This window comes from Sander lucioperca, chromosome 21 (assembly GCF_008315115.2).
Source record: "Sander lucioperca isolate FBNREF2018 chromosome 21, SLUC_FBN_1.2, whole genome shotgun sequence".
Taxonomy (NCBI): Eukaryota; Metazoa; Chordata; class Actinopteri; order Perciformes; family Percidae; genus Sander; species Sander lucioperca.
In genome coordinates this window covers 12,650,889-12,666,012 of record NC_050193.1, presented here as the reverse complement: position 1 = coordinate 12,666,012, position 15,124 = coordinate 12,650,889, and the positions used below count along the sequence as shown (strand labels likewise).

The window sequence follows — 15,124 nt, the reverse complement described above, 5'->3', positions numbered from 1 at the left end:
ACATAGACCAACACTAGACTTCAATTCCCTACACTTCACTTGTCTGCCAATAGAGTCCAGACCAGCTGCTACCCTTTGGGAAGGTGCCAGCCTCCCTATTAATATAACCAAGCATGCTAGTATTGGTCTTTCTCACTCTGACATTCACTATATACTCAGTTTATTTCTGATAAACCATATACTTTTTTTGTTTACTGTGATACATTCACTTGAAATGTTTGTCAAGAAAAAAGAGCCTCAGTAATAGTGCAAATGTCATTATCATAATCCATATTTGATCAGGTTTAACTTCAGATTGACACAATTCTGGCTATGCAAATATGAAAAATATTCTCTCTCTCTCTCTCTCTCTCTCTCTCTCTCTCTCTCTCTCTCTCTCTCTCTCTCTCTCCTGTTACATTATGCAGCAGAGCACTGGCAGAACAGCTCTAATGATTACTTAATTTTCTTGTCACTTTTCTCTCAGAAGCACTGATATGATAAAATGAACGGGACTAAGCACTGTGGTTGAGACCTATCTAATTATTTTTAATAATCAGCAGCCATAAAAGATAAGAGACATGGTTGAAGCACCTTATTTTATCCCTGCATCATACATTTTAAATAGAATCGTATGGATCGCAGTTAAAGGTTTCCCTTCAAATATTGCCTTGCATTTTCACATATAAATGAATATGAATGACTATACTGTAAGTTGTTGAGATTCCTGGCTAAAGATTCAGTCTTTAAATTACAAAGTGATTCCATTTCTATGCCTAAGCCAAGAGAAAAAAACATCCACAATACTCAATATGGAGTCTGCATTCGAAGCAGCAATTATATAGCAATACCTCATAGTTTCACATACATTCATACCAGAATATGGATATGCAGTTTATCACTGTGTTTCATGAAAACCTGATTTTTGCTGTTGCATTCAACACTGCGACCAAAAGCAAAAGAAGAACCGGGATCAAAACACTGTCTGACATGAAACCCAAACCAAATCCATGCCCATGCCTCAGTGCTACAAATAATTTAACGATTCTACATTTATCCCACTTTGGCACCATGTTTGACTGCGATGCCAAACAAATGGGAGTGCTCGAAGGCCAGTTTAGCCCTGCTTGGCCTCTCTCAGTCTGATTTAGCATCAATCAGTGTGTATAGTCTTTACAGTTGCCCACTTCTCCTGACTGTTTATTCCATACGGCATATGTTGTGTCTCTATCTCACCCCTGCCACTGCCTCTCCCTCACCACCCACATATAGCCGAGTTGTCACTTTGTATAAGATGCTGACAGTGGTGTGTGTGTGTGTTGTGGGCTGTGTGTAGAGTATTAGTGTAGCATGCGACATTTTGTTTTAGATGAGATGTATGTTCAAAAAAATGGTGCAGGTGTGTTAGTGAGACTGTTGTTTGTATACCCGATGGTACTTGCCGATTTAACTGTGTGCATTTGCCTGTTTTTAACTGCCAAAGTGTACGTGTATATAAATGTGTGTGTGTGTGTGTGTGTGTGTGTGTGTGTGTGTGTGTGTGTGTGTGTGTGTGTGTGTGTGTGTGTGTGTGCCAGCACGCCCTGCAGGTAGAGTGCAGGTTTCCAGCAGGGTTTGTCTAGTAACAGCCGCAGCACATGACTAAAGAACACAGGCAAGAAAAAAATCAATCCATCACAGACTCTCTCCCTCTCTCAATTTGTCTCTCTCTCCACATATCCCAATCCCAAAAATAACTCTGCCCCACGTCACTGCATCTCTCTCTCTCTCTCTCTCTCTCTCTCTCTCTCTCTCAATTATTCAACAGAGCCAGAATGCACAGCTAAGATAAAGGAGAAGGAGAAAAACCCAGAGGGAAAGAAGAGAGAGAGAGAAACAAAGACAAATGAAAAAGAGAAATATATGATCTTCTATTTAATGTCCATACACATGCAGTAAAAATGAATAGACATTAGATTTTCACTAGATCAGATTTTCTAAAAGCTCTTAAATATCATTTGACCATTAAAGACTAACAAAGTTAATTCTTGGCACCATAACAAAAAAACCTGTCAGGTTTTCTGTATTATAAGTAAGCCACCATCAGCTATTGTGATTTATGCCCTAGTTGCTACACAGCAGCGTGTTTCCATATTGATTTTGCTTCCATTTCTCAATTGCCATATATGTTACAAGGGCACCCATCTGCAGTATATCAAAAAACAGCTAGCACAATGCATTCATCAGATTTTCGAGGATCAATTTACAATCTGAGAACAGTGTGGCTTGTCATTTTCAATTGCTGTTGGTGAACCGTTCCTCCCCAGCATTGTATTATTTCCACTTTGCTATACATTTATTCATTTGGTAATATGTTAGCCATAAATGTGATAAGCCAATGGAATATAAGTGCTCTGTGGATGTAAGATTGTCTTAGAGACTTCCAGCTTGCCAGTGGTCAAAATACGTCCTGAGCAATTTTGACAAATGTGAATAAAATGTCAATTCACTTGTTGAAAGGAAGAAAGAGAAAGACAGAGAGAAACAGAAAGAGAGAGAGGGAAATGTAGGTTTCTCACTACCTCAAATGACCTCAGTGTTCCTCAACCTCTTTGTAACAACACTGTGGGAGGACAGACAGATATATTTCAGTGAAACACACACATGCACAAGCACAAGCACACAGACACACACCCAGACAAGGTAAAAGTAAACAATGCTCTGCCGATGAGCAATATCAAGTGAAGATAAATAGTAAAGATGTTGCTGTTTAAATGGAAAGTAGTTATTTTAAGGTTATTTTATTTAAAGAAAGTTATTATTTTAAAAATCCAGATTTTCTATATTCTAAAAAAATGTTGGCTGATTAATCAGGTTTTTTTCCCAGAAGACAACACTACAGATGAAAAATAGCCTACATACAACACATAATGAGAAAAATGAAATACATTGTCCCAGTATGAAAAGCAATCTAGATAGATTAGGCTCTCATAAACTCAATTTTTGTTTTTAGTTCCGTGAGTGTGTACTTGTGCATGTGTGTGTATGCGCATGCAAACCCTAGTGCCGAGTCTGCTTGTAGGGACTCACGGATACAGATCAATTCACACATTTATTACCGGACGCACGCATGCAAACACACACACACACACACACACACACACACACACACACACACACACACACACACACACACACACACACACACACACACACACACAAATTATAACACATATGCAGACAGAAGCACTTATTATTGCCAACAATTACGAGCAAACTAAACTAAACAGCACTTGCAGCTGTCAGGATGTTCTGCAAAGTATCCTCAAAACTTCAAACAAATGCTTTAAATTAGCATCGCAAAAGGCAGAAGCAGCCAATTAGAAGGAGGGCAAGATGCAGTGGAGGAGAGCGAGTTGAGCAGCAGTGGCAGGGAGGAGAGAGAAAAAGAAAGAATGATGGATCAACTTTGAGCGAAGACAAAAAAAAGTACAGGTAGTGAAACATGAGAGGAGACGACAAAACTTCACTTCCTATCAGTCAGAGAGAGTGAAAAGGATGGATGGAAAGAGAGCAGAGGAGAAAAAAAGTGTGTGTGTGCGTGTGTGTGTGTGGGGGGGGGCATTAGCAGAAACTCACTTTAAACACTCAGTGTGTGTAGTTGACGAAAATCTGTTCACTCACATCATGGGAACTGGCCTCTAATTTGGAGACAAAAACAATTAGTCCCTCCACATTGTAAACCATTAAATCGTATGGTTAAGACTTTGGTTTTTGGTTAAGATTAGGGTTATGATTGAGGTTAGACTTGTAGCTGTTATGGTTGGGTAAGTCTCTCAGGAATAAGTCAATGCAATGTCTCTCTAAGTTACAAAAACAAGTTTGTGTGTGCTCTGGCTGCAGTGTAGCTGGCCAACCCTGAGTGTTTGAATCTCCACCACTTTGCGTTAAATGATTTATATGCAGACAGGCAGTTTGATTCTCTTACTCTCTTTCTCTCTCTCTCTCCATTGTTTCTCATTAGTCTCTATAATGTCTCTGTCTCACTGACTTACCCCCTCCTTTCTTTATTTCTGCCATTCCATAGTCCATCTCACTATTCTGTCTCTCTACCCCAGCTTCATATGAGAAGCAGAGCAGGAACAGCTTTTTACCTCACCTCTCTCACTCTTTTGCTTCCTTTCCTTCTCCGCTTTAGAAAAGCTCATTGCATCCCACAGAGAACTACCCTTCACTTAATAAAACATTTTTAATAACTTTTTTTTTTAACAGTGTGGCAACATAGGAACAGAAACATACACACAGAGACACATACAGACACCCACACACACACTCCATGATAATACTGTAAACTTTCCTAACAATCAGGTCTCTTTATGGCAACTGGAGAACGTAGAGCAAAGAGGGTTGAAGGAAGGTGTACTGCTACTGAAAATTGCTCTTTTAAAGCACCTCCTGGTATTTTTAGGATGGCCTGATGTGAAAGATAAAGACTCATGGATGTGATGTGACCAGACTTGACAAGAGAGAGAGAACCCTTATGAGCAGAATGTGTACTGTAAAAGTGCATATATGTGTGCATTTTGTGTAGGTTTTGCAAATGGAAGGAAAGAGAAAAAAGGCAGCATAAGAATGACTGACCCAGACTGTAATAGACTTGTAAACAAATTATTAAGCACGTATGCATTCAAACACACAAATTCTGTACACACACACACACACACACACACACACAGACACACACAGACACACAGACAAACACACACACAAAGCTGATGTTAAGTTTGTGTAGTCATCAACTGACAGTTGCAAGCTGGAGAAAGGCCAATAAATAATTTAGATTCTGCAGTGAATGTAGATCACTGACTCTCCACATCCACCCAAAAACACCCAGGTCCCTTTCTCTCTGTCTCTCTATTCCTGGGCGTGTCTCACTTTCTCCCAGTCTGTCTCTCTTAATCACTTATATATATCCTGGCTATTTGTGTCTCTGTATCCGAATCACATTATTGCAAAGGAAGTAAAGTACCAGATTTTTTATCAGTGGTGGCCTAGTCAGGTACACTAAATATGTGGCCATTGAATGTATATATGAGCTAATGTTAGTGTGCTCCCATTGGAAACTGTTGACACAATCAGCAGCACACACAACAAGCATTACACCGACTTGAATTTGTCAGCAACTGTACAATTTACTTGAACTAAAATACTAAAAATCTTCATATTCATTAGTAGCACTAGTAGTATTGGTGGTAGTGTAGAGTTACCGTCCTTTGGTTTGATGACAGCATGTATGTGGTTAACACAATGGCAAGTTGTGGCAAACAAAAAAAGGTATTTAAGACACAGAAGAGGGAGGTTGACTACTCAGTGAAACAGCTGAGGCAAGAGATTACACCTAGTCTTGAGTGGTCATTTGATCGGTCAACAATTCTGGATCATATTGTATAGGATCAGATATGGATCTAGACAATTAAGGCACTACTATTTACTCACAAGCACACACAACACGAGCACATAAAACACAAAACTCATGGCATCTACTGTAAGCAAAAACTAACGGCATGCTCAAATATTTGCTGAATTAACATTGCTTATATAGTCAACAGAATATTCAAAGCAACTTTTCTAACTTAACATCTTATAATTATGAAAGGGTGGTTCATTTCTAAAACACATTACTTGAATAATATTTCATATTAAGCTTGTTACTATAGATAGCTAGAACATATATTGACTTCCTCTCCATTTACAACAGCACAGGAAAACAAGTGTACGCTGATGACGCAGTCAACACCATATAGTGTGTGTGTGTGTGTGTGTGTGTGTGTGTGTGTTTGTGTGTGTGTATGTGTGTGGGGGCGAATGTGTGTGTTTGTGTATAATGCTTGCGGGTGATAAAATGAGTGTCCTGCAGATGTGCAAATTATGAACTTAGTTGACACTTAATACATAGCTACACAGAAAGAAAACATCCATTTGCAGGGCTGCATGGTTTACATTAACTCCTGATATGGACAATAAGGTCAAATGGGCATTTAGGGTCAAAGGACAGTTGGACAGCCAATGGGGAATTCATTTCTAAGGTCCATTAGGATGACCAATTTAGTTTCAACTTTCCCCCAGCATGTAACATGATAGGTCATTTCTGAGCACACAAGGACAACAGCAAAATCACATTTTTTATGATTATACACTTGAATACAGTATGGCCGGTGCAATAATTCTGGGGCATGTAAGCTATGTCTTCTTCTAAGATGATTTGATATGTATTTATGGTCCACTATCTGATAAACCAACGATACACTGTGATTCAATATCAATCTATTTGGCTGTGATTTTGACTCAGTTCAGATTTAATAGGCTTGGATATTTTTCTTGTACATTCATTTAAGAAGTTTTATTGGTAGTAGCCACATTTTAAAGAGAAGCATACGTTTTTTTTTATTTTGTTTTAGTAGTATAAGGATAACATCTTAGCTAGTCTTCCAGGAGCAGGATTTTTTTAGTCAAATGTTAACTTACTGGGTTTTTGAATAACAGTTTTTACCTCAGTTCCAGCTTCAGAGTCGTCCGTCTGAAGTTTGCCATTGTCAGTAGTGGTGGGCAGATGTCCTTGCAAATAAAACCAGAGTTACTGCTTTTGACTGGGAGAAGAAATTAGCCTATGTTACATTGAAGTAGCCCTAGATGCTAACGTTCACTGTTCGTTGACCCTAGATGCTAACATTCACTGCTCGTTGACTGCTCTTGCCGAAAATCATTGCCAAAACGTCGCCTTGGTAAAATTCTCACGAGGTTTGTGGTGCCACCGGCATAGTTTATGATATGTTGCACTTTTTTTCCAATTTCCGGCAGTGTTGGACACAGTAGATTCCGACATTTCTTACAACATGGAATTTGGAAAGAAGATGGTTCGAGGCAGATGTGGCATGGGGTAATTGTAGGCTACAGCAACAAACAGGTAGATAGCAGGTGAGGGTCGGGCCACTCACACAAACACTTACGTGAAGGACGGGGGCAGAAAAACGGGGGAGGAAGTTACCGTAAACTACCAAATAGCCATAAGACAGTATTCAAACAATGAATATCAAATAGTAACAACTGACTGATATATGTATATGTCACTTCAGAAAATAAATGTGTTCTGTCTCTGAAAGACTTTTCACAACATGGAAAGAAAATGTATGTAATAAGGTTTATTGCATGGTACGATTTCTGTAATTAAATTAAATTGAAGTAGCCTACCATAGGCTGTAATACATGCACTAATTCTTAGAAAAATGAAATTTTGAGATTGGATTGTATCTGAACACTATGCTCTGTGTGTATAGTTTAGTATGTTAATCAAACTCAGTGTGAAAGATAAATGATGGTATTAATTGTATTTAACATTTGCCTATTGTTGCAAATGACGAAATGGCACAGTAACAGCCCTGAACTCTGTAATGCTAATTCTAATTAAACAACCAAATATCTGCCTACTGTATCTAAATGTGGATATGAGAGAATAGTTATTTATATGGTACTCCCATGGGTCCAGAGTCAGTTCACAACTAAATAAAGCCGCAGGTCATAATTCTGCTGAATAGTGAATCCACTGAGACTCTGGTGTACCAAAAAGCTGTTTCAATCAGTGAAAAATAAGTCAGTTGACTCAACATGCATCTGGTTACACTTCTGTTGGCTGCAGGTTCTAATGAATGAATCACAGTCTTCCTCTATACTTTAATGAACTATACCACCAATATTGCTGAGCCCTTCATTGTGTTATGCAATAAGATTTACACTAATGCCCATATGATGACCATACGGTCAGTGAATTGAGTAATGGCAGAAACTGTATTACCACACCCTCTTAAAAATAGGGATATTTAAAGGTGCTCTAAGTGATGTTGAGTGGTCACTTCTTGTTGATGTTCGAAGTATTGTCAAACAAAACGGAGGCTAGCTCGCCCCTCCCTCCTCCTCATCCCGTCCCCTCCCCCTCCCTTCCACGCACTAACCCCCCAACCCACACCCCCACATCCTTCTTGGCTGTTATTGGCTGGAACACTGTTTGTTATGTTTCGTGGTGCAGGTTAGCGCAGTTTGTTTTTGTTGCCGTTTGTGGAGCCTGGGCTGTCCTCTGAACACCACATCAGTGTGATCAGAGGACAGGCAGCTAGCGGATAGTGAGGAGATGTTTGCTGTATGTGACAAAAAATAATGTAGCCTAAAAAAACGCGTGACATCGCTTAGAGCACCTTTAAATAAGTTTTATTTTGCCACTCATATTGTTTAGGGTCCATCAATGTTCAGTGTTTGCTGGTATGAGCCTAATATTATTTTTTCCCCCAATATGCCAGCATATACATCTTTTATATAATATATAGCGATATAGTATCTGTGGTGGGGAGATTGCTACTGTGGACCGGTTGTGGTAAGATTTGGACAGAAAGCCTCTCTTTGACCCCAGCATTAAAAAAGGATGGAGGTTCAAATGCAGTTTTCAGTCTGTCAGTAAGGATATCCTTATTGAAATTGCTGGGTGCCACTCTAAGGATTATTCGCTGGCAATGTTGTACTGTATATTAGGAATGGGTTTTAATGCAGTGAAATGGGAGAGTTACTACATGACACATGGTAGCCTATATTCAGAGCACAATATGAGCACAATGTGTTAAAATAGATAGAAGACTATTGCTAATGATAATCAATTAAAGTCTACCTTCACTCGATCCAATATCAATTTTCTGTTGATTATTTGGATCTGAAAGTTCTAGAAAAAAAACTGTTTGAAAGGACATCAACTAATGAGACACTGAACACCATGTCCACAGTGGTGCAGTGGGGTCTGGATATGACCTTATGATTGATGGTAACTGTCACCACACCACCTTCTGCAGATTGAGGACTACCTCAACTGTCTCAAGCTTAAAGGGTAACTACCATTTTTTTTTCAACCTTTTCCACCTATTTTCCTATGTTTTTTGTCTAAGTGACAGATGGGAACAACAATCTTTGAAATTGGTCCAGTATTAAGCAAGATCGCTGCAGTCGGCAGCGGCGAAACAGGCTACAATGTAATAGGGCAATTGTCCAGCTTCTATTTACCTTCACGAAAGTGCTCGTTTTGCCACTGACAGGCTCAGATTAATATTTGATAAATTATTGTATTATAATAGTGTCTGGCAACATTATGTAAAGGATTTCTAAGAAGGTCGACCTTTCTTTTTTTTAAACATAAAACCATTCTAACCCATTCGAAATTGCATTCGCTAAACCCACCAGATTCCATGTAAATAAATAGTAATTTTAGCATCGTAAAATGCACTTTATTCAAAGTTGACAGAACAAAAAAATAAACTTATGAAACACCGTTTTGGGTTATCTTTCCGCTTTTCCAACCATCATAACTCTAGTTTCGGTTGAAATAAACACATAGTTTACTGATTTACATGTGTTGGCATATATACATGCTAAAAGTATAGCTTTTTTTAAATGGAGTCTGGTGGGTTTTGCGCTAGTGACTTCAGAACTGTTTCTGGTTAAACAGAAAGGTCTCAAAGATGTTTTAAAGGTCTATCTCTATAGTGATTCTTTCCATAATGTTGTCAGACACTTACAATATCAATCTGAGCCTGTCAGTGGCAAAAAGAACACTTTTGTGAAGGTAAATACATGCTGGACAATTGCCCTATTAACTTACATTGTAGCTTGTTTCGCCTCTGCCGACTGCAGCGATCTTGCTTAATACTGCACCAATGTCAAAGATTGTTGTTCCCATCAGTCACTTAGACACAAAAACAGGAAAATAGGGGCCAGGTTGAAAATAAAAACGGTAGTTACCCTTTAAGCACATTTGGTACCTCAGTAAGACCTAATCCATTCACAAAACAATTAATCATGAATCAGTCAGATATAACCAAACCCTTCACAAAAATAGGTGATTTAATACCTAATAATTAATGAGACCTTTACTGGATTTTTTTTCTAAAGATGCTATGGGTTTTGTCTTTGAAATATCGATTAAAAGAGGTTATGAAAATCTCAGGATTTCATTATAAAATCCATTTTGTTTCTTCTAGTCTCCTCTTGGTTAGTTTTTCCACATTAAGCCACAGCATAACATCATCTGTTTCTCAAACTTAGTCAGGATTGCCCACAATAGACCAAGTTATACGGAGGATGGACAGTATAACGTGAATGTATTCCTTGGTGAGGGGAACAAAATGCTCTACTAGCTACACCTCACAATTTATTATAATCCAATAAACGATAACCCCACAAAGCACAGCTTCAGAAATTACTCATAAATTGAATCAACACCCTGACACAGTCTCAGCAAATATTGAACATTATAAGCTTCACAAAGGTAGAAGTTATTGCAGAGCTATTGTGTTGGATTACATTAGATCATTCTAGTGTTCACATTATTGTATCAAACACCCCCACATTGGTGTTGGGACTGTGTACTGTACTTGAAAGACCAGCAATAACCCAAATACAAACATTATTGCAAATTCAGAAAAAAATAGATGATATGAATCCTTCCTCAACAGCTGATTTCTAGACCATCAGAGACCAATCATAAAGTTCCAAGAAACCAACCTCACTAATGTCACATAGCAGAGATGATAAATATTATAAAACAAAATAAGCAACCTCATCTGTTGTGTACGGCTACAAGTTTACATAGCAATATCTGAGCAAGCACTCTTGTGAAATCTTCAAATTAACTATTTACAGGTCTATGCCTAAAGTTATTTAAATATTAGATTAACCTAAGAATTGTACCAAGAACACTACATCTTAACCCATTCCTTCCACAGCATTGTGCTATACAAGACACTGCTTCTGTTTACAATTATTCTTCACACAAAGAATGTAGATACTACATTTCCATTTACGGTAGTTCAGCTCTATTCTTTGGGCTTCCTGCCTTCACCAGACCCATCATCACAAGGCTATGGACATTTCCCATGCTGCCAAATATAATGATGAGGGGAAAAAAATGTAATGAGATCAGATGATGATAATCATAGCAGACTACTTGTCGTAGGAAAGGCACAGGTGTTACTAATAACATAAACGTTCGCTCCGTTTTATTCATGTGTCGCAGTAAGCTATGACAGCGGGCCAGTGAGCCAGCCATGCACATTATCAGGACCTTGAAACTGAAACAGCTAAATGGAATTCAGCCATCATTCATATTATTATTTATACATTTGCTTTTCCTAATGTGACATGTCAAAAATGTCCTCTTTAAAAAGAGGTCTATCACAACTTGCCACTCACAGGAAAGTCGTCTGAACTTTAACCTAACAAGGTCCAGCTTTAGCCACTGTAAAGAGTATTTATTTCAAAGGCCAGTACAAGAAAAGAAAAAATATATAATTCTTGTGCATTCCCTACTGCCTACCATGTTGGATGCCCTGGATCAAATCACCATGAGACCCTCTGCCATTGGCCCCTTTTTTCTTGGATGTATTCTTTCTCTGTTTTGTTATCAAGGTTGAAATCAGTGTAACAATTGTTTTTCTCTCAGCCGTCAGTTGGTTTTACATTTCTTATTCTTTTCTATCAGTACAGTATGTGAACTCTGTGGCTGGCATTTTTAATAAATTGGAAACAATATTACTGTTGCTTATAAGCATGGAACACATCCTAATTACATAACGTTTCGTTTTAAAGTAAGAAATCTACCATTTGAAAACATTGTACAAATGACTAGTTTCATTCAAAATGAATGCACTACTTCAAGACTGCATGGAAATCTTAGAACGTCAGAGTTATTAAATTGCTGTATAGTATTTTGGAAAGGAAATATATGATTATACAACATCAGATTTTCTGCACACACTCGCCCTCTCTCACTAACACACGTTTGTCATTTAGATGGTGAATAGACATGATTCAGAGGCACTATAAGTAGCTCCTGCATTTCACTAGAGCAGCCCAATTAGTGTGTGTAGTTATGTCACAGCTCAAGCATCAGCATGGATCAATACAATCATTACTCCAATTTCCCCTCTTGTCATTAACACTCACACAGAAACTTGCTTCCACATTTGTATGCATTCACACAGCCATACACAAGTCCTGCAAATGAAAATACTGAAATCACTTGCTATTTCTTCCCTGAATGGTGCAATACGTGCTGGTTATCATGAAAGATGAAAATGCAGGGAATTGCTGGAATTTTAACACTGTCACACTCAGTGGCACACACACACACACACACACACACAGTTTGAAATTGTGCCACATTCATTCAGTGACACCTGCAGCTTGTGTGATTAAGAGTCGGCTCAAAATGTGGAAAAGATTTAAATACTGTGTCAATGCAGAAGTTAATAGCCTACTATACTCACATTTACCTGCTCTCTCTCTCTCTCGCTACACACACACACACACACACACACACACCTAGAAAGACACCTGCATCATGCTGATATGGGAGCTTGTGTGTGCATCACTGCAAGGATACACACACACACATACAAATTGTAGCTGCTTATTTTCATCTCTCTCTAGGTCTCTCCCACCTTTCCTCCCCTCCCCCCTCTCTCTCCTGTTTCTCTAGCCGCGCTAGGCTACTGCACATGCTGACATCAGCAACCAGCAGCGCCCCCTTGACACCCCCCACCCCACCTCAACCACTACCAGACACACACACACACACACACACACACACACACACACACACACACACACACAAAACGTATATCAAGCAGGTCCCTCGCGACTGTGACATGAAATTACTAACAGTGATTGATGGTGATCAACAGCCTCATGAAAGGGGCCGCTGGTTCATGCCCCCCTTCTCTTAATTAACTATAAATTACATGTCGAGCATTTCCTCGGTGAACTCCTGTAGCCTACCTCACATGGACCTGCACTGATGCATGTGCTTGTTACACCTTTGTTATTATGACAACTTAAAGGCTTTAACTCATGGAATGAGAAAACATTTAAACCATCCAATCATCTGTATGGACATTAGGCCTACCTGATCCTCGGGCAAGGCCTACAGTAGCAGCTTTTACTCACTGTACTATGCCAGGTAAAGGATATGGCCATTCGGTGATCTTTTTGGCGTATTTTCTGACGAAGTTATCCTCACTGAAAATGAACAGCGAGCGGTTGACAGTGAAACAGTTCTGGCGCACGGGGATGGGGTTATAGAGGGCCATAGTCCGGGCTCTCTGCGCCATAGACTGCTTGTACATTCTCTGGGTCCCGGGCCCTCCGGGGGGACCGTGGCCATGCCCGTGGCCATGCCCGTGGCCGTGAACGTGTCCGTGGGGTCCTCCTTGCCTGCTACCACCGCGGCCGCCCGGGCCCCCACTGCCGGGCCCTCCGCCATACCTGGACTGTACCTCATCTCCGAACCGCGCCATTCTCTGACCACTGAAAGCCAATCTTCACGAAGCAGCGGAGAAGAAGACCAATGCTCAGCTGTGTAGCCACACAACATTACATCCCATCTGGATCAGAACGTCTCATATGCACAACGGGTTGTCTTGTAAGCTTACGCTGAACACCTGCACCCGGCGAGCAGTTCTATGCTGGTTTCAGCAGACGAGGACGCCCATGTAGGCTGCTGTCTCCTTCTGCGTCTCTGCCAACGGCCAATTGTGGGTGTGAGGAAATTAAATGTGTGGTCGGTTGGCTGACTGGTTGCACTGTAGGGTAGTGCTGTGGGGTGTCTCAGTCTTAGTCGGTTCTTATGTCCGTATAAAGCAGGATTGGCCCCCAACATGAAATCATGGGGAGACTATAGCGAGTTAACATGAAGGTTTCATGTTCTCCATGGTTCATGCCTGTATCAGAGCGCACCACAGCCTCCTGCACCTTTGTGGACGATTTATTTCTTTACTCTCATGACAGCATGTAATGACAATCTAAACGACTCTAAATCACAGAGGCCTCAATAAATCAGATTGTCGAAAATAAATCTGGGAAAATGGTTAACAGCCCATAGCTATGGCCGTCAGTGACGTTCATTTTGGAAACGGTCGCGGTTCCGAAGATTTAAAAGGCATTGACAAGGGAAAAAGCTACTATTATTTATTTAATTTTGAAACATCCGCAATGTTTGGCATAGTGTGTGGGAATAATGGGGCTCCCGCCACCTTACAGTTGTTTTACCAGTGCGACCTAACAAGCCTTGAGACCAGGGAAATTGTGACATTTGTTATGAATGCGTCTTATTTCAGAGTGCACAATCTCGAGTAGAAAGGAGAAAGAAAAATACCGTTTTCCTTTGAAATGTCGCTGTCATTGTTGTCAAACGCTGAAGTGATGAAATGAAATAATTGTCTCAAACGAATTCAATAATATCCTCCCTCGCTGCAACCATCATCTTCTCTCAGTCACCTGCGCGGCCATCCAGAAGCTGAGAAAGGGACACACGGACGGCGTCGTCAAAAACAAGGGTATGACGGCCGCTTCTCCGCCGTCTTACACCCTCTCATGATCTTGGTTTGGATGTTCGAGGTGCAGCAGTGCCGAAAAAGTCCCTCACCATCCCCGCCCCGAAAAGTCTACCTTCGTCCGCACTGATAAGCCCAAATGTCCTGGCAGAGCGTCCTTTCTCTCTCTCTGATTGGAGTAGGGTAGAGCGTTCCTCACGGCCTCCTCTCTCTTCGTCCAGCGGCCCCAAGGGGAGGAGGAGGGGGGACAGAAGGACGGATGGATAGATGGATCGGTGATGAGTGGATGGAGACAAAAATGAAAGGGAGGGGACCGGCTCTTTCTTTGGAATTCAGGCCAGAGTATAAGCCTGTAAATTAAATTGCTCGCACCGCGCGCGAAATCGTTGTCTTTCAGTTTGTGTGAACAATGAGAGCCTGATCGGTTCTGCAGCTGCAGCACATGACGCACGCAGCTCGTCCAACTTCCAGACGTAGGCTATGTCACGGACGGAGGCATCGACTATCGCCTGTTTATTTTAAGGTGCTTCGGGCTATAGCCCTGCCCAGCTGAACTGGACCTCACAAGTAACCCAACTCCAAATCAATTTCAAATAATGCGTAAAGGAGCCTGTTGGCGCATAGAGGATGAGGTGACATAGGCAACTGTGTTTCTAATTTCCTTCCACCTCTGTGCAAGTGTGTATTTCATAAAGACCTAATAAGTATGCTTATTATAGCCAGATGCGCGCGTATGTGTGGCGGAG

General features: G+C 40.5%; 1 protein-coding gene across 11 annotated transcripts in view; it reads right to left on the bottom strand.

The window, feature by feature from the left end:
* Window positions 1–15,005, bottom strand: part of cacna1aa (calcium channel, voltage-dependent, P/Q type, alpha 1A subunit, a) — an 87,415-nt gene extending 72,410 nt beyond the window's left edge. For 10 of the 11 annotated variants that reach the window (XM_035996418.1, XM_035996419.1, XM_035996415.1 and 7 more), the window contains exon 1: window positions 13,018–13,343. In XM_035996418.1, coding sequence (XP_035852311.1) covers window positions 13,018–13,343 — 326 coding nt within the window. Of the gene's footprint in view, window positions 1–13,017 lie in introns of all 11 variants that reach the window. The other variant, XM_035996410.1, reaches the window with a different exon arrangement.
* Between the last annotated feature and the right edge of the window lie 119 nt (window positions 15,006–15,124).